Here is a 21,604-nt window from a genome sequence, read left to right on the forward strand (position 1 = left end):
CGTAAGCCTGTTCTTGGCAATGAAAGCAATGGCAGTCATGATTTATGCTGTCAGATCCTGTTGGTACTGCAGGTAGATCAGGTCAGCTTGCTAATTCTGCCTGCCTTCAATAATGCGAGTAGGAAGCGGGTCTTACATGAGAGGTGAACCAATGAAGCCCTCTAGAGCAGTTCAAAAAAGTGTCCTACACAACCATGTCAGCACCCTTGATAGAATCCACCTTGGGCACAAAGCCAATGCCTTTTATGTGTGAACTTAAAATTTGACAGCAGATCGGATAGGTCTACAGTGTAGAAATGCTTCCTTAACAAGTAATATTATGGCAAAGCAGTAAATTTTGGACTTGTAGTAATACATCTAGTACCAACTAATGGTTTTGAAGATCAAAACAATGGTACTGAACTATTACGTTTGAAATCCGGTAGTATTACTGCAAGTGTTAGATATTAACAAAGAAGTAAAGCAGCAAGAAATATCACTACAAGATGGGTTTCAGGAGTAACAATGTCATCATGTTACTATATTAACAAAAATCATTAATGCATATCATTAAACTTTATCCTTGTAGCAAAATTACTCCATTGGGTTTTTGTGAAGACAAAATCAGTGTTCCACTCTCGCCTGGAAAATTATAGGACTCATGCTACTACATGGATTTGAGGCAATGTAGTATTATTACTACATCAGGTTTGGAGATTGCATAATCAGCAATACACTGTTACCTTGGAAACAGGGTAATATTACTACATGGGTTCTGTGATTACCAATGTAGTGTTGTTACTACAGGATTTTGGAGGTCACAAAATGAGTGGTACATTTTCACATGGAAATAGGGAAACATTACTACATGATTTTTGTGTTTACCATTATGTAGTGCTCTTATTACAGCAGGGTTTGGAGATCACAAACTCAGTGAAGAATTGTTCTCTGGGAATATAGTAATTTGTTTTACATGGGTTTGGTAATTAGCAATGCAGTATAGTTATTACATCAGGTTTTGGTTATCACAAAAGCAGTTTTACAATGTCACCTAAAAATAGAGTAATATTACTACATGGGCAGCTGTAGCCTAGATTGTTTTTATTATTTCCCACTAAAATTAAGCCCACAATGAAGAATTGTACCCTCATCAGTCAACCTACAGACAAGCTGCACTGATGTCAACTGTGTTTACAGGAGGTAAAAAAACCACTTTAAACTTCTGAAGAAACCTTTTGCTCTCGTACATTGATTCGATGAAGAAATAAAATTATAAACACATTGATATATTATTTTTAATGGATTTACTATATTAGTTATTACATCAAGATTAATTGAAAACACATCACTGTTTTGACTCATTAAATATCTATCCTCAATAATCTACCTAATTATAGGATTCGGGTAGTTTTACATCTGTTTGAACATCCAGTAATAAATTATCTACAATTTTCTGGGGTCACCTTCAGGTAATTTTCTACAATGAACAGGATTGAGAGTTTGTCAAGAAACATGGACACAGAGTCATCTCGAATACTTTGCGACAAAACTTTGCCTTAACCACTAATATAAATGTATGTACTTCTTTTATACATCGTTGTTAGAAATCTTTAACTCTATGATGATAACACGTGTTTCTGAAGAAATATCACGATCATACCAGCCAGGTGCTTGTCCTGATAAGATACAAAATTTCTGGGAAAATAACTCTGGCTGACGCTCTACTGACTGCAAAGAATTTGCAAGAATCCAAAATGTTTTTATTCTAAATACTGTATTTCGAAACCATCTCTGATATTCTTAAGAGAAAAAATGGTTTTCTAGATCAGTGGTTGTTAAGTTTTTTATTTTCGCTGATCATTTTAACATTGCTTAGAGACTTGGTGGACTACTTAATGATCTACTGTAATGTTGCGTGTACCCGATAGGTAACTACTGCAGCCTTTCCATGGACCACCTGAATGGAGCTTGTGGACCATCCGTGGTCTGCATACCACAGCTTGAGAACCCATGGCTGCCAGTGTGTAGGATTGGCACTACTTTCATTTAGGACCTATTAGATATCATATTGGTGAAAACCCCATGTTGATATGACCATCCATTTGGGGGTGGGTAGCAATAGGTTATGCTCAACAGTTTCATAATTTGCACTGGGTCTGAATTTACAAAAAGAAAGAATTTCCCTAAATTTCCCCACTGGTATTCCTGTTATCTTTTAAAAAATAACACACGGACCATGTATATAAGTGTTGTTAATCCCCTTTATTCTGGTATATGATTCAATTTGGGTTGGAGAGTATACAGATTTGCATCACTTCGGATGTGCACCTTTCAAAGACTGCTAGCTGTGTTGTTCTCTCCACTACCTAGAGATCTGAGGTAAATTGGGAAAAATAATCACTAGCCTGTATCTTTTCTTCTATTTATTTTATATATATTTTATAACTCATTTATTGCACATTTGGAAGCTAGTATCATTTACTCTAGATAAATTAATTTCCCTGTCTTAATAACTGCTTAAATGAGTGTGCTTTGGACTAGTTCAAGCTCATTTCTTATGCTCATGGAAGCAGCCATTTAGATCAGCTGTTTCTTTTAGACAGTGTGCTTTTCCCCTTATAATGCAACGCCAGTCACAGTACATACAAGTTACACAGCGGTATGCCTTTATTTCCTTCATTGTGCTTGTTGCAAATGCAGACAAGTTTACCATTTTAAATTGCAAGAAGACTTTAACAAAACATCTCATGTTAATAAAACAACTCATATGGGAGAAGTAGCATTAAAAAGGAAGTGGCCATATTGTATTTCCTAGTGGCAACATTTTCAGGAATGTGTTTGTAAAGATTTACGGCAATCCTCCCAATAATTTAGGAGTAGTAGCAATAACAAACTTGTGCCCATGGATAGATGGCTGACAGATGATGGACAATAGGCCATCTCATATGGTCTTCTAGTCTATGCAAAGTAGAGCAAAAATTACAGTCTTACCTCAACTTCTTGTTTCATGGCCTCTGTAAATACATCTCGCTCAAAAAGAAGTTCATTGACCGAATCTGGATCTGCTATGTTATCTCTCAAGTTGACTCTGTTCTTCCTTAAGGTCTCTCTGTCCTGTTCATTCATTCCTCTGTAATATGACAAGATTACGTTTCCTCTGTAATACAACAATATTACATTTCCTCTGTAATACAACAAGATTACATTTCCTCTGTAATACAACAAGATTACATTTCCTCTGTAATATGACAAGATTACATTTCCTCTGTAATACAACAATATTACATTTCCTCTGTAATACAACAAGATTGCATTTCCTCTGTAATACAACAATATTATGTTTCCTCTGTAATACAACAATATTACATTTCCTCTGTAATACAACAAGATTACATTTCCTCTCTAATACAACAATATTACGTTTCCTCTGTAATACAACAAGATTACATTTCCTCTGTAATACAATAATCTTACATTTCCTCTGTAATATGACAAGATTACATTTCCTCTGTAATACAACAATCTTACATTTCCTCTGTAATATGACAAGATTACATTTCCTCTGTAATACAACAAGATTACATCTCTTTAATACAAAAAGATTAAATTTCCTCTGTAACACAACAAGATTACATTTCCTCTGTAATACAAAAAGATTACATTTCCTCTGTAATACAACAAGATTACATTTCCTCTGTAATATGAGAAGATTACATTTCCTCTGTAATATGACAAGATTACATTTCCTCTGCAATACAAGAAGATTACATTTCCTCTTTAATACAACAAGATTACATGTCCTCTGTAATACAAGATTACATTTCCTCTGTAATACAACAAGATTACATTTCCTCCGTAATACAACAAGATTACATTAAATAAAGTAAGTAACAGATACTAAATATAATCATCAGAATGGCTCACATTTTTTATATTGACAGAAAACTGTCATAAATAATTTTTTAATTGTTAAATATTATGATGACAGAATACTGGGGCTTATACTTAGGGTCCAGTTTCACTTCTTGTTACCATGTGCTGGGTACACCTTTTTAATGCATTGTAATAATAAATGTGTTTTTAAAGCATTTTATTTTCTAATCAGTATCTAGTAAACATTTAAAATAAAGACAGAAAGAATTGGAAAATACATAAGTTTTCATTTGTTCCAGACATCAAGCATATCCAACAATGGATTTACAAACTGATGCAAGTGTAGCTTACTGTGCAAAAATGGACACATTTTTTTGTTTATATATGTGACACACTGCTCCAGTGGCCTAAGTGGATAGAGCATCCACCTCAGATGCGGAAGGTCCTGGTTTCGAACCCTGACCGAGTCATACCAAAGACTTATAATAATGGTACTAGCAGCTGCTTTGCTTGGTGCTCACCAATTAGAGGTTAGTGTTAGGACTGGTCGGCCTAGTGTGAGAATAATATGAATGGGTGGGACATGATGCTTCATGTCTCTAGTATGATGCCCCAGTGCTAGACTATATCATATTGAACACTTTTATTGTGATACATACCATCTAGAACACAATAATCAATATCACATAGAATGCAATTATGGTCATAGACATCACACAGAATGCAATTATGGTCATATATATCACATAGAATGCAATTATGGTCATAGATATCACACAGAAATGCAATTATGGTCATAGATATCACACAGAATGCAATTATGGTCATAGATATCACACAGAAATGCAATTATGGTCACAGATATCACACAGAATGCAATTATGGTGATAGATACTACATAGAATGCAACTCTGGTGATGGATATGACATTGAATGCAATTATGGTGATAGATATCACATAGAATGCAATTATGGTCATAGATATCACACAGAATGTAATTATGGTGATAGATACTACATAGAATGCAACTCTGGTGATGGATATGACATTGAATGCAATTATGGTGATAGATATCACACTGAAATCAATTATTGTGATACATATACAGAATTCAATCCTTATGAAACATATAGAAAACAATTATCATGATAAAAGATGCAATACTATCATGATATGTATTATGTTGAACATAATTATCATAATAGAACATGTGTGTGTGTGTGTGTGTGTGTGTGTGTGTGTGTGTGTGTGTGTGATTAGGATTTTTAACATAGCTTTTAAAAAAAATTCAGTCATATCGCTACGATGTCTGTAGTGTGGCAGTTTATAGTGATGTCTAGCACTGGGGCATCATGCCGCAGACACGTAGCATGATGTCCCACCCAGTAACATTATCATGACTCCAGGCCAACCAGTCCTAACACTAACCTCTTAATGCTGAGTGCCAAGCAAGGTAGCTGTTAGTACCATTTTTGTAAGTCTTTGGTATGACTCTGCTGGGGTTCAAACCCATGACCGATTGACCGCTTCAGCATATTCTAACAATTAATGAAATAAAAAGAAACAATTATCTCATCCAGAAACATATACGAATAGCGGAGAACAATAGGAGGAGCACATGAAGCATGGAATCAGACAAGGGAATAATCTGCATGTACTTTGGTCTGGTTTACAAATGAAACTATAAAACCCTATAAGAAATACCTAGTACACAATTTTAGATACTGGTAGCCAGCTAATTTTTTTAGAATGGTATGACTGGTCATTGTTACAGAGATTAAATAAAGGTTTTTGCAATGCAGTCATTCATAGCAGTGTCAAAATGCATATTTTGCCAAGACATTGTGGTTGCTGGTGGCGTTCAGCAGGTGGTCACTCACAAGAGTGTTTAAATAATAAAATCGATCTGTGCCACACGATTGTGGTCAAAAATGACAGGTGGTCGCTCATAGCAGAGGTTGCTCATAACAGTTTTTACTGTACTGTTCGTTTTATCCAGGAAATCACATCTTAATACAAGCAGCCTGTGTAATGAATTAGGTATGTCTTTACATGTGATTCTACTGGTGGTAGGAAAAAAATACTGTTGTAAAGGTCATCTACTGCATGTATCATTTTATAGTTGAAATCTACAATGTCAAAAATTAAAAGATTTTTCAAAACTGAAAAAGAGAAGAAGAATTTATTTTTATTTTTATACATTATATCCACACTTTACAGAATCCAGCAAAAACAAGTCTACTGTGGACTGACAAATTATTCCACCATAGCAGTGACTGGTGCATCAATGAAGCTGCGTCATCAATTTAAAAAATTTAAATAACAAGCTGTAAATTGATCAGCCTACTGTTGTAAAAAAAATAGTCCATGATGCCTTTTGAATCCGTGATTAAAACTTGAGTGACCATTGGTGGAGGACAGATAAGAAAGAGAGACCAACCAAAATATGATTTTAGCAGAAACACTTAGGTACTCTGTAATGATTTTTTAAGAGGAATATTTTGAGGGCAGATTTATGTTGTTTTGATCAATTTATATCAAAACACAGAAACAGGTGCTTCCTCTCAATTTAAAAAAACCCATCTGGCTACGAAAAATTACAAGTTCAGCAATGCTTGGAAATTTGTGTTTAAGTGTGTGTAAACAAGTAGCAAAGAACCTGATTTTCATGCAAAGTGGATTTTAAAAAAATATATCACCTCGTACATGTAGACACCATTGCATACTTCTATAGTAAACACTCCCACTTTGCAGGCCTTGTCTGAGACTGGATCAAAAATGGATGAGTGGCACTTGCAGAGACTTGGTTAACTTTAGTGGCAGTGCACAATTTACAATTCCTCATGACAGATCTTTTTAATAAACTTGTTAAAGTTGTGTTTCCAGACTCAGAGTCATTCATCTTATGAAGGTCTGTCAGTTGTAGGGTGTTGCTGTTTTATATGCGTTGACACCTTGGCTGTATTGCAAATATGCAAATTACTGGCAAAGACTTATCTATATTTAAGCCATACTCATCACTGACAAGCAGAAAATAGTACTTCAATACAGACTACCCGTTTTTTGTCCGTGGCTTTAATTCAACCTTTTAGGTAATACATCAGGCTACTCCATTTGATCAGATGCATGACTTCTCTGGGTCATCATGCCCATTGCTTTGCACTGCATGAATGCTTTAAAAACATCTTATTGTTCATGTCTTGACTTAAATCTGGAAGGCATTACAGTCTTATCGAATCAAAACAGAAGAAACAGTACAATTTCTTTGTGCAAGGAAACTCTTATCTAGACCAAATCCATGAGTAGGAACCGAGGTGTCTAACAACCAGGTCTTTCACATTGTAGATGCCAATCAAATACCATGGCCATAGGAACTCATTTCTCAGTGAAAAAGGAATTTATTGACTATACCCACTTGTCTTCTACAAATTGACAAGGTGACAATAGCTCATGCTGTTTGGAATCGGCTCCCTTGCTATTTTGTTTTATCTCATCAACATGGCAAGTTGCTTAGGGGGCACTCACCAGATAATATGTACTTTTGAGAGAGTGACGTATGTAAGGTGAAGTAGTTCGCATTTAAAACATGCACAGTGGAGAGAATGTTGGCATACCTCTATGCTACATTAATGTAATGTGGATGATATTTCTTCTGGATACTGTACTTTTGGAAATTTTACATGATTTAAGCACACTGCTAACTAAAATGACTGCTCCCTTGTGTTAAAAAATCAGCCTGAATTAGTCTAAAGTACACTATACATAGCAGCTATTAAAATAGGGAAAATGAATTTTGCCAGACCAGACAATACCAGCTGCTGAAAGTGCAATGAATGAATTACCAAATATATAAAATGTAAAAAAATGTTATCTTCTCTTTTTTATACAATTTACCTCTGAAGTTCAGGAAGTGAAAATGACCAAGTAGAGCTAGCACTTTTTTGAAAGGTGCACATCTGAAGTAAGGCCAAGCTGTATACTCTATAACCCATAGTACACCCATCAATCATACACCAAAATAAAGGGAATTAAAGGTTCTTTGCATTATACCTAAGATATACAAGGTCTTTTTTAAATAACAAGTATAACCAGTGAAGAAAGCTGGGGAAATTCTTTTCTTTAAAATCCTAACCCTATGCAAAATACAAAACTGTAGAGCTCCACCTTATTACATATATCAATCTTAAAGGAGAAATTCCAACTTGCTGCCATTGACAACTTAAGTACTTTACAGACCCTTTAATAGCCACTTTTGTGTGAAGAGTATCTGTTGCTTTGCATCTATTTGAGTCTAGTTTTGATGCAATGCTTCCATTGTATCACGCAGTGAATAAGCTACACTTAGTTCTCCTTGATGGTTATTGTTATTCTCTGGAATTAATCAAAGAGTAACCACCAATCAGAATTGAAATTAACATGTTTCACTGCATCACACACAGAAAGTGTAGCCATGACATTCACTCCAAGTAGACAAGATATGAAGCAAGTAAGAAGCTTTGCATAAAACTGGCTATCAAATGATCAGCAAAATATGCAAATAATACATGAAGAACAAATCAGCATTGTCTTGATTATATTGAAATGTTATTACCTGCTATGTTGATAGAATGAAATAATTAGCATGCAATTGGCAGGGGGAGCAAATAATGACCTGTTTTTATTGTAGAAGGCAAGTGGGTATAATCAATTGCTTTTGTTTTTTTTTATTCAACAAAAATGAATGCATATGCCTGTGACAGCTGTCTCAGATGAATTCTCAGCTTAAAGGATAAAAAGAACAAACAACTAATAATCATTCATGACTGATTGAGATTAAAGTAACTTCAACAGAGGGGTAAGTGACTTTGTATTGATTCTTCACTTTTTGCATTGATATGGACATCAATATAGAAAAAGTATCCATGCACTGATATACTGATTATTCTGATTAACACTTGATTTTTGTTTGTTTTTTTTAGTTTTATGGATAGTGCCAGGTAAAATTATTCTCATCAGCAAGGCCAATGGCTATTACAAGAAAATCACTGCATTGCTTGGAGACCACCATATGTACAGTGCTGACATGTATATCTGGAGATTCATCCATGAGCTAATTGTAACTGAAATCAGTCAGTTAGTTAAAAGTCCAAAATTGTTAGAACCTCCCCCACCCCCCTAAATACCAAGCCTCATATTCTTATGTACCACCCATTCCTCCCAACCAAAAAAACCTTATAGATCATTTTCAAATACTATTTTTAGCTGGCCAAACCTATCCAATAGCCACATCCGGAACGGTCATGCACATTTGACGTAGGGCAACTTGAGTGACCAACACTTCTTGCATGAATAGAACATTTGTCATTATAGATCGCCACAAATAGTAGTAAACAATAATGTGCCAGTACACAAGTATAAGAGTTGAACTGCATGTTTTCATCAAGTATTTTTAACAATGAATGAGTATCTATTGCTTTATGTTACTGCATCGTGATTCTCATCTAAACTCCGTCCCCCCCTCATATGAATGCATGGTAACGAATAATCCCAAAATAAACAAGTTAACTTGTCTAATTAGCAGCAAACAATGAACACCAAAGGCAGCACATCACATATTAAGCCGATTCCTCAAAGATTTGCCGTTTAGTTAATAAATTAAATGGGAATGAATGTGAATCCCAAAACTGCTTATGATACATTCGACTGGCTAAGAAATTTATTTTTTCTCTCTCTCTCTTTCCTTAGTTTGCTAATTCCGTGAAAAAATATGGATGATAATGATGAGTTAACTCATCCTGCGATACATTTGCAATGGCCAGTTCCTACAGTACTATCAGCTATGTGTAACTCGTGTCGCTTCCCGGATTGGGCTTGGGATCTGATTATGCTAGCATTGATAATGCTGTGTTCACCTGTATGCATTCGCTATGAAATTAATTATATGTAACAAAGAGAGTTGTAAGTCCTCATGTTTTCGCAAGTATATGGTCTTGAAGAGTCATCTAAATACACGTAGATTTGTACAAATTGTAATTCTGGTCACATGCAAAAATTTGTCCACCAACCCCTTTCCTTTCAGAAATGGTCATACAACTTTGTAAGTCCTATCCAGGACCACGGACAGAGTAGAACAAATTCCTCAAGACCACAATGGTCAGGGGGTCCACCGTTGTTTATATTTATGATTCATTGGGGCCTATTGGATAATTTTTCCTAGGGCCCACAAATCCTTTTCGCTGCCCTGGTCCTCTGTGATGCTTTTTGTGCTCATGTCTACTTTTCTGTTTTAGGCAGGTTACTGAACTATTTATTCATGATTTTTAAACACTATTTCTGTGAAGGGTGTACAGATGTCGAAGGGGCCCCAAGTGGCTGAGTGGTCTAAAGCGCTCTCCATTACGGATCACTGCCATCTCACCTCTGTCTGCGGTGTTTCAAGTCTCGGATTCAGCCAATGTGGGTATGTGAGAAAGCTTGCCAGTAGCTTCTTGTGGGTCGGTGGTTCTTTCCAGGGTTTTCCCTGGTTCTTCCTCCACCATTAATACTGGCTGCCTATCATGTGCTGAAAAATGGCATTAAGCCCAACAACAACAACAACAGATGTCAAACCTTAAAAAATTTATTTGAAACTTTCTTCATGACATACACTATGTTCATGACAATCGCTAAAATAAATAAATTCCTTTGTATGAGGGCCTCAAGGTAGATAGTTCTTAGCTAATTGTGTTACCCTCTTTAAATAAGGTCATTATTATTAAAAGTTGCCCTACGTTGATTGCGCATGCGTTAAATATTGGAGTGGAAAAACCCAGATTCAACTTCCTGGAAAATGTCTATACCCAGAAAAAACTTCCTTTTAAGCTGACTATCAAGTTCATATATGGAGACAGAAGGTACAATACAGGTACTTGGTAAATATTTCCAATTACCTATACAGAACATTCTTTCTGCATAGAAAAATATAGTTCATACAAAGGGAAATTTTTCTGGGAAAAGGGTTTCTTTGTAGGGCAGTCCATATTAAAAAATGAGATTTTTTTAAAATTTTGGAGGTGAAGTTCTAAAAATAAGAATTTGGAACAAAGTACATGTGATAGGTATAGTGAACTTGGCAGGGTAAATTTGGTTACTATATAGGTAGCTGCTAAATATCCCCCATGGGAAATTTACCAATTACTTACATAGAACATTCTTTCTCAGGGGTGGCACTACCAGGCTAGGTGAGTGACCAAGTTGCCTAAAAAATGTAAACTTCACCTTTTTCTGTTAGAAAAGCAAACACAACTTTGCCATGTGATTTTTTTTTAGATGTACAATTAGTGACAGTAGTTTATGACTTTTCAGCTGCTCCCTCACTGTAGCCAAGAAGTTGTGACAGATTTTAACTGATGTGTTTGTGTTATTTTCTTTATAAAATCAGTTTGAAACTGTAAGTAAACATATAAAGACAGACATTGATGTGTCTAGGAAATAAAACTTCAATAGACTGTCTGTTTTCATAAAAAATTTGGCAAACAGATTAACGAAAAAATACAATTCTTAGAAAGCAAAGTCTAAATATTGTGTGATAATAGATTTAGCTTAAAAATGTAATGTAATGTAATCATGTAGGTCAGAAACATATGGGACAATGCTACATTGTGAAATTATAAACATGCTGCAACTTTGTTAGTCCTACAATGTAAGATATCAACCCTGATATTTGTTTTAGGAGTTGAGGTCATCCTGCCTAAATAACATCATTGTGTAACATTTTCCAATGTGGACTAACAACAGCTGGATTTATATAATAATAATAATCATAATGCTTTATTTATAGAGGGTGACTTATTAGTCAAGGACTATTCTCCCTTGAGCCCTCTTAAGGAGAGTATAACAATGTACATTATATGAAGATAGCAATAATTACTCTTTATTTTAACATGTTTAATATTAAAATAATAAATTCCATTATCTATTAGAAACACATACATGCTCATGATATCTCTTCTTAAATACTCTAATACTGTCAGCAGATTTTACATGTAGTGGAAACTTGTTCCACTGAACTGTACCAGGGTATTGGAAGCTCTTTTTAAATTGCTCTGTTCTTAGTTCTGGTGCTAGAAGGTTTCCATGTGATATTGATCTCAACTGGTATTGTGTTGAAAAAGGCCTGAATAAGTCCTAAAGATACCCTGGTGCAGTTCCATGTAGACATTTATATAAAAGAACTGCCCTGTGAAAATCTATCCTGTCATATAGTGTGAAGCATTTGAGTTCTGTAAATAATGCTTTTGAGGGATGATCAATAGATGCATCTAAAATTACACGTGCTGCTCGTTTCTGAAGTTCATAAATCCTGTCAAGCTCAGATTTAGCACAGTTTTCCCATACATTTGAGCAATAATCCATTGTTGGAAGAATATATGACCTGTAGTATAGATTTTGAGTTTCCATAGGTAAATATTTCTTGATTCAGCTGAGTAGGGTAATTTTGGATGACAGTGTTTTACAAAGTTTATCAATATCATCATCCCATAATAAATTATTTTCTACAGACACACATACAGCTTTTCATGTTTGACATTTTCTAATGGATGATTATTTATTGCAAGAGATAGTTCTGGTTTCCCTGACTTGTGTAGCTTTTGTGACATCCCCAACGTCATACATTTTGTTTCACCTTCATTAATTACCATCCTATTTTGTGGTGCCCAGTTTTGGACTCTAATAAGGTCTGAGTTCAATCTCATTTGGATAACTTCAGTATCAGAACTAGATGTATACAAGGTTACATCATCTGCAAACAAATCTGCATTTGTGGATTTATTATTTAATGGTAGATCATTGATATAGATAAGGAAGATGAGAGGGCCCAAAACTGAGCCTTGAGGGACCCCTGAATGAATTGTGTGAGTTTATAACTGTTATGTACAATTTTCCAGTGCTCATAGATATTATTGTGCATAGATCTGCTCCAAAGTAGGATTTTTCACTAACATAAACTTTGTTGAATCAGTAGTTTAATGACTGTTATGCCAGATTTCTTATCTATTCCATAATGATCTATTTGGGTTTTTAGTCTTTCAAAGCCATAGTCAATGCTTGTGCAGACAGAGGTATTCAAATATCTTTACTTGTTAATTTCATTTTTTTACCCTTATTTATTCGGTTTATTTTAACCTTCATATTAACAAATGGTTTTGTAGCATATGCTCTTCAGGGCTAAATTTATTGATAAAAAGTAAAAACTGATTTTTATACTTTCAAATTGTTTGTATTTTAATTAGGCTCAGTATTCTGCCCTTTCTACATTTCGAAATGCTGCTGAAAGAGAGAATGACCATCATGCCAGTTTTTTTTGTCCATCAAACATGTAAATCTGACTTGTATTTAATACCATTTTCAGGTTAAAAATCACTCTCTGGTATCTCCATTAACACTTTCTCAGCTCCAATAATCTGATATGCCTCATAACTTTAAAATTATTGCTTTCATCCCTACCATCAGCCAGTATCTGCCAAACGAAATCATAATGAACCACACCAGGAATCAGACATTTTGGGTTTTCTAGGTAGCCTGTATTTTCCAACACACATTTGTTAAACAGCCTTCATGAAAGGTTCACACTACTCCATAATAATGCTTATTCCTGGGCTGACCATGTGCCAATCAAATTTAGTGTAACAACCATTAATGTCATGCTTGAAGAACCCAGATGTATAAACAGTTGCCTACCTGAAAAATAGATGTCCCAACAAGAATGGTTAGCCTAAAAAAATGTTGTATACTTCTCTGAGCACATTTTCATATGCAGGGCTTTCAATTAATTTGTGGGAGTTCTCAAACATCAATGTTCTCCAAGTTTGCAAATTCTTTCAAATTTTGCATGATTCACCTATTCACACACATGACACCATCTCTGTTTAAAGTACTTTACATATCAATTAATGACTTCTGCACAAAGTTTCTGTCGCTTTACCAATACTTCCCATTTGTCACACAGGGAATAAGCTACACTAATTTCTGATTGGTGGTTATTGTTTAACTTAAACTGGAACAAGCAATAACCACCAATGAGAATTCACTGTGACAGATTTCACTTTGCGACACACAGGTAGTGCAGCTTTCAAATCAGCCCAAGCAGACATCAGAGGTCTCACTAGGATTTTAAAACTAGGAGTCCAGGACTCCTAACTTGGTAAAAATAGGAGTCCCACCAGCAAAAGTTGCAGTCCCCTCCCAGAAGCATGTTGAAATGGCTAAATGTCCATTAAAATGCCAGGAATAAATAGACCAACTTTGTCAGTTTTATTTATTTGCAATTATTTATTATTCTATACAAAAAATATATATTAAAATTTATATCATGTACAATTATCATATTCTTTAACTACAATAAAGTTCGCTTTTGTCTATGTCACATTTCACAAAATTTTCTGATGCTTGGCTTTGGATCATATTCCTCCACACCGGGTCCCTCTTCTTTGACTCGCATCATTTGTGTTAAAGTCTCATGTTTTATTCTGGACCTTCCCTTCATCTTGATTTTGTTCTGCAGACTGAAGCCTCTCCTGCATGCCATGGATGTCACTGGTGACACCAACACAATCACAGCCTGGACTGCAAAGTCTGGAAATCTATATACTCTTGAAGCAGAGTTGTACAGGCATCTGTCAGTGTGAATTTCAATGATTTTATAACTACCTAGCAAATAGGTGGTCTCAAGATGTCTCATGCCTAGAAAATGTGGAACTTTGCAGATCAGAAGAACCAGTGGTTGCCATTGAGTTTAATTTTCCACATTCTTTACACCACTGGCATTTAACTCTTGTTTGTCCATCAGAATGAATTTTGTAAATCCATGTAAAGTTTTTATTCCAAACACTAAGCCAGGCGTCATGCACTTTCTTACGCTTGGTTACTATCCCATCCAAAATATCAGTTCTATCAACTTTAGCACAGTTATGAATCTCATTAAAATCTTCATCAGCTTTTCTTTGAACTCCAAATTATTATCCAAATTTGCAAAAGGCATTTTGTCCAATTCTCGACATGTCTTGATTTTGAGGTCACATGCAATATTTATTTGGCTACAATCAGAAATGAACACAATAACAGGGATTGCGCCGGGCTTTGCCAATGTCACAAATTGTGATTTTTTTCCTTTTTAGCAACAAATATACTAGCTGGTGATAGTTTTGGTGACAACATTTTTGGCTGATAAAACCTGTATATACAGCCTTGGATTTGGAGTGGAGAAATGCAAAGGTACAATGAAAGGTACCCGCAAACTTGGATATAAAAATGCACTGGAATTAATTGTTGCATAAACAAATCCTTGCTTCATATTGACAAACCACCATAACATTGCACTGTTATATCATAATCTGCCTGTGCTAATGTTTAGCCTTCGTACTGTATGCTGTAATACAACCAAAATAGCCATGTAACTGACTAGCTATAATCAACCATCTCTGACGGTGGGAATAGGAAATGACTACAGTCAACCAGACGACTGCAGTTTTATAAACAAATGTACCAGAAAAAATAGTTTTCTTGCAACTTCAAAGAAAACCGATTAACTTTGAAGCACTGATAAATAAAACAAGCAAATAAAAACAAAGTCTGTCTCAATGTTGTTTAATTATTTAATGTTGCCACAGCAGTAATAAATAAGTATTTGCTTGGTCCTTCAAAGAGAGCCTTTAGCAGCACCTTCAATAACACATGCACCTCAACAAAGCAAGCCAACGAACTTTGATCAAAGGAAGTCAGCAGCAAACTTAAATAAAAGTATCATTCCATTTTTCATAGTGATTAGAACATATTTATTGTGCCGCAAAAGTTTTCTGTTGCAACAAAATAAGGTCCATATGGAGAACTCCTGCATGGGTGATTTTCCGCAATCCAGATAAAAAAGGTTCTGTCCAAATATGCGTAATTAAGCATCTCCTAGATCTGAGACATAATATAATTCAAGGCTGAAAAATCGCGTAAAATTGGTTATTAAATGATCTGTAAAGTGCTTCATTATACATGTGGAACAAGTTTGGAATGTACAGTATATGCTGAACATGCAGCTGAGTTAAGATAATTAGCCTGGAATGGGGGGGGCACTAATTATGAACCATGTCATTTTGTGTTAATTTATAGATGGCAGCGAGTATTCTCAATAGTATTTTTTTTCATTTTTATTAATAAAAATGAGTGCCTGTGACTGCAGTTGCTGTTTCAGATAAATTCTAATTTTCAAAATTAATAAAGCAAACTAATAATAATTATTCAAGACTGCTGAAGACTAAAATAACTTGCATATGGTATGTCATTTTTTTATCGATTATCCGTCTCTTGTATCCATACGTGAATCGTTACAGAAAAGTATTGATGCATCAATATATCAATGAATTGTTTCACACCTGTCAACATGACATTATTTTCAAAATGCTTAGTTTTCATTGTGGCATTACAGTGCTTGACATTCAATCGGGTCTGATCACACCTTTAAGTTCGCTTTGTCCAAAAATGTCCATGTACTTTATTGAGTTCTGCTGTACGTGTTTAACCAATGGCCTTCGAAAGGAAAAGGAAGAATCTAAATAAAGTGAATAAACGCCATTTAAAAGTATGTATAATAAAATTCTTAAAAAGTACACCCGTTACTGAAATAGCTTGTACCGAACCAGGGGCGTATTAACCATTAAGCAGACTAAGCACGTGCTTAGGGCACCAGGGCCAAAGGGGGCACCACAAAGTTGAGAAAAGGGTGAAAAGAAGAAAAAAAACGAATGAAGATTTGTAAAAAAAAAATTGATAAAACTAGTGCAAATTGATCATAATGATTTATGTTCTGTTTCTTGATCATGGTGCACCCTAGGGTTATCTTCCCAGGTGTACGTGGAAAGGAGGAGGGCACCAAGATTTGTTAGTGTTTAGGGCACCAGTGAGCCTTCATCCACCCCTGTACCGAACGCGTACATGATCTGCATGACTTTCACCATAAATGAGACTCGTGTTGTCAATAGTTATTCTTATTTCATAAACGAGTGCGTTTGAAACGCCAGTAAACAGGTATGTATCATACCCAAATAGCTAAATCTTTTTATTCTAATCAGAACAGTGTATAGCAAAAGCTAATAGCTAGGAAGACACTTACAACTGATCTATTTTTGAAGCGCATACGAAGGGGGAACTTTGGAGGTGAATCCCCTTGGTTTTCTTGACTTCTAAATCGAAACAGGAAGTATATATCCCATGTCTGGTTTCATCCACACATTCGAAAATTAAACTGAATAGATGGTCTTTTTGAAAAGAATTGATATACAGTCAACACATATACGGTATTATCGTCCTTTGATACAAATTGACACAAATACTTTATGAGAACAAAAAGTCTACACTAACTAAATTTTAGTAGTAATTCAATTGACATATTTATTTAATTCAACGAGGGTCAAAATTTAACACTACACCGCTGCTTGCATGACTACAGAAGTGTAACCCGTACCAGTACCAAATATCCCCGTATCCAAAACACATGATCTTCGGCGGCACGATTTACCAAAATACACCCAAATATACCCAAATACTGCCCAAATACTTTCAAATACTGTCCAGAAACAAACACGTGATACATTTACAACTAAAGGGATTTTTAAATTGATTGCAAATTTAAGTTCTGGATCAAAATGAAATACGCTGAATTACTAAAGCAATTTGAAACGTAACGAACATTTCTAATTGCCATTTACCTGGAAAATATCGACAGAGTCCGGGATGACGTGTATGTCCTTAAATTTCATACTTAATTACAGACATCTATATTCTAGAATGATTTTAATTTTTATTTGTGGGCACAGCTTCGACATCTAGATAAATTAGCTATTGGCCTCGAGTGCCCCCCCCCCCCCCCATGGTTCTTTGTTCGAAACATTCAAAGACTTTTATTTCTTCGTGTTCCCACCCTCTGATATTTATGTAGGTTTTTTCTTCCCGTAAACAATCTAAAGGTTGTTTGAAGAAAAAAAAAAGTATTTATATGAACGTTTTTTGTTGCGATGGTTTCTCTTAATTTGCTACTTGCTTGGATGAGTCGTTCTCTGAGGTTCCTGTATATACAGGACCCTTATTTCCTCCTCTCCCAGTACTTGATAACTTTGTTTTGTAAAATTTATAACTTGTTATATGCTTTGAACTATGTATGTGGTTAATTACATTAGATGATTCCTATTTCCAGTGATCGTGGCCAACGATCTTCCATGTTTGCTATGTATATGCTATGTTTTGTCTGCTATATAGTTTCTGTGTCTAGACTGGCGTTTGTGTGGTCAAATTTTTTATTTTAGTTTTTTGATGTCTATTTCTCCAAAAAAGAATTAGAATTTGATCACACACACACACACACACACACATAATGTTCAATGATAAAGTAAAATATATTAAAAAAACACCAACACGTAGAATGTGACCGGTTTCGCTTAATTGCTTCAGCAGAATATATATATATATATATATATATATATATATATATATATATATATATATGTGTGTGTGTGTGTGTGTGTGTGTGTGTGTGTGTGCAGAAAATTGATTCTAATTCTAAAAGAAAGATGTGATCAATTAGAGCAATATTGGTCATAAAAGTAAACACATGCAAAGACATGCAAAGAAAATTCAAAAAGGTTATCGGATAGTATTATACCGGACTATTTTCTTTAGTATAGCTTGTTAAGAATTTGCTACACGTTTGTCTACCCGGGATTAGGTACGTGGACCCTACTTTTAAAGTCACTCAATTTTGAAATTAATACCTATCTGTCTTACATGCATGAAAGTACTTTTGATTTCCCAATGCATATTATTTAGATATTAATACAAGAATCCATAATTTAAAATGCGTAAGTATAAAGAGATGACAAATGAATAAATTGATACAGAATATCAAAACTATTGTTTACATATAAACAAAGTGAATAAAAAAAAAATTAAAATCTCTTTAATTCTTTTCTTTCAACATTTACACATGGCACTAACATGATAAAAGATAAATTGATTATAAAAAAGGATATAATAGAATTAGTTTAATTTTCTTTTCTTTGCATCTAAATACGATACATATTCAGTTTATATACAAATCAGTCGACAAATGTGCGCTGCCCCGTCCGAAGAGCTTTAGAGTCAACCTCGTGGCTTTTCAACGAGTATATTGGTTAGGCTGTCTCGCAAGACCATTTTGCCAAACTAACAGCATGAGACAGCTTACATTTTTACATATTTATTGTTGAAAATCATTTGAACTGTCTTTGAAGTGTCGCAATGCTAACTGAGGTAGCGCGTATGTACTCGGCTACTTGCGATTGTAACACGCGATAACACGTGTCAATCTGATTACAGTAGCACTTTACTACCCTATACCTTTATTGTTGTATCAACAGTAAACAGTTTTTATTGGTATAAATTCAATATCTTTGTGTGTCCTATTCATTCTTTCAACATTTAATTATATATGTTTAGAATGAAGAGGAGATTTCATGGTCAATACGAAAAAAGAAGAGAAAAGTAATTTCCCCATTTGCAAATATTTAAATAAGTAAAGAAAAGAACTATAACGATCAACATATAGACAAATCAAACATTTCTATGTCTTACTTTTGTGTCAGCTGTAAATAGTTTCCAGTATTGTAAATATATAACGTCTCTGCACTGCCTTTGCGCATTTAGTTTTTCTAGTACTTGTCATATGAACATATAAAATGTATAATGACAAGGAACTTTCTGCAGATGTTTTAAATGAGGTAATTTTTTAAAATACAAATAATGATCCTATTCCACTGTTTTGACAAACTGCTTTATTGAATAGTCAAGATAATTCGTTACAGTGTTCGGTGCAAATAGGTAATAATTTCCGAGCAAATAGTAACTGGAGATGTTCCTTACGTTTCGTACAAAGAATTTATAATTGCTTTAGTAATTTAACGTACATCATATTAACCCAGAATTTAACTTTGCAATGAATTAAAAACATTATTTCGTAGTAAATGTATCACGTGCTTGTTTCTGGACAGTATTTGAGCGTAGTTTTGGCAGTATTTTGGTGTATTTGGGCAGTATTTGGTTATATTTGGGTGTATTTGGTTAAATCGTACCACATGATCTTAGATAAATCTGTTAATTAATCATAAAACAATATTATATTTATTAGGAGTACTGTTACGTATGTAATATACAATGCTGTCGGGCATTTCTGCGCACCTAAGATTTCCCTCTCCAATATTGAAGCAAAACGCAAACAGAATTCGACCGATTGACGAAAATAAAATACAGCAATGTTTACCATTTGAAAAGAGGCAATTGCCACCAAAATATTCTGTTCAAAATAATATTACTTTTGGACACAGGGGATACCACCCCCGTGTTTTCCTGACTCGCGATATGTCGGCCTATTCTGCACACAGCATTGAAAAGATGTAATATTTATCCATCGGGCTATAGAATCGAAACGCATTGCTTTGGACTTTCTGTCAGCAGTTTAGTCGAATAATTAGGTCAGGTTTATAACTGGATGTAAAACTTCAAGGTAAAACTGCCAATAAATGGCAAGAGATATTAAGCAAACTAAACCGATCTTGTAAAAGAGTGAAGTTCAACATCTGATTTTTAAAAAAAAGCTAATACGTGGAAGAGAAACAACAATGAATTGGATGTAATGTGTTTACAACGTTTTGTTGATGATGAATTTAGAAATGGACTATACGCCGGGGAATTTATTGAGAATTTATGTTCTTAGACGATTTTGTATGTGTGGGACAACTGCTTGCAAAATTGGAAACTTGGATTAAAATGCTGTATTGTTTTAAAGTATACATTTCCATCTTTTATATGATGTATGTATTTGTATGATTCTATAAGATACATGGTAAATCGGATTTTCTGGGTTACTGGTACAAGAAGGTTAAGTAGTGGGTCTTAATGTTGACATTTAAAAATCACATTTTCATGTGCATTTTAATCAAGGAAAGTGATATTCATAAAGTGTACAATAATATCCCACATTTCGACTCGAAATGCGCATCAAAATGTGATTTCTAAATGTAAACATGAAGACCCGCTCAATGACCTTCTTGAACCGGTAACCCAGAAAAGATCCACGGATAGACCTGAAATCTACAGATTAGATTCAACCGCTCCTCAACGTCGATTTGTACGTGAACAGCTACAAGTAATCCCTGAAGATACTCAACTACCGCCGCCTTCACTTTGTGAAGGATGATTCACTAGAAGGTCTCCAGAGCCTCTACGTCGATTACACACAAGACAGGTCAGCATCACATTTTCTCGTGTGTGGCCGAGACTGCTAATAATTCTATCCACGGTCAATTGTTTACGTCACTAGGAGAATACTTCCACAACGTTATTCTGTTGCAGCTCGCACAATGATTATTTTGTCGTTGTTTCACCGTCATGATAAATTCAACATCAATATCGAATTTGCGATTATTTTTTTCTATCACACCGCTGATAATTAGCCAAATTTTTTGTAATTGGATTATTATCTACAATATCGCAGTTATCGTGAATAACTTCAGAAAAAAAATTCCGTAGCTGGGACATTCTCCTGACTCTCGATACTGCTAAATAAGCTAGGTTCGACCATTCAATACGATCATCGACAATCCAAATATTTGTATGGCTGATTGTTAATCCTTGCAATGAATCAATCATTTTTGCATATCCTAAAGTTAAGCACGATTGTTTGGCGTCAAATGCTTTCTCAACAGCATCAATCAGAAT

The 21,604-nt window shown here is 34.8% G+C and overlaps 1 protein-coding gene across 2 annotated transcripts in view; it reads right to left on the reverse strand.

The window, feature by feature from the left end:
• LOC149772749 (caspase-3-like) overlaps positions 1-17,242 on the reverse strand; it is a 94,218-nt gene extending 76,976 nt beyond the window's left edge. Inside the window, exons 1-2 of one of the 2 annotated variants that reach the window (XM_089947288.1) lie at positions 16,971-17,242; positions 2,971-3,136 (exon numbers count right to left, since the gene is read on the reverse strand). In XM_089947288.1, the coding sequence (XP_089803414.1) occupies positions 2,971-3,105 (135 nt within the window). In that variant the 5' untranslated portion in view covers positions 3,106-3,136; positions 16,971-17,242. The remainder of the gene's footprint in view (positions 1-2,970; positions 3,137-16,970) is intronic. The other variant, XM_089947287.1, reaches the window with a different exon arrangement.
• Positions 17,243-21,604: the final 4,362 nt, after the last annotated feature.

This window comes from Sinohyriopsis cumingii, unplaced genomic scaffold, assembly GCF_028554795.1.
Source record: "Sinohyriopsis cumingii isolate HCF-2022 unplaced genomic scaffold, ASM2855479v2 utg001176l, whole genome shotgun sequence".
In the NCBI taxonomy this organism is placed as follows: Eukaryota; Metazoa; Mollusca; class Bivalvia; order Unionida; family Unionidae; genus Sinohyriopsis; species Sinohyriopsis cumingii.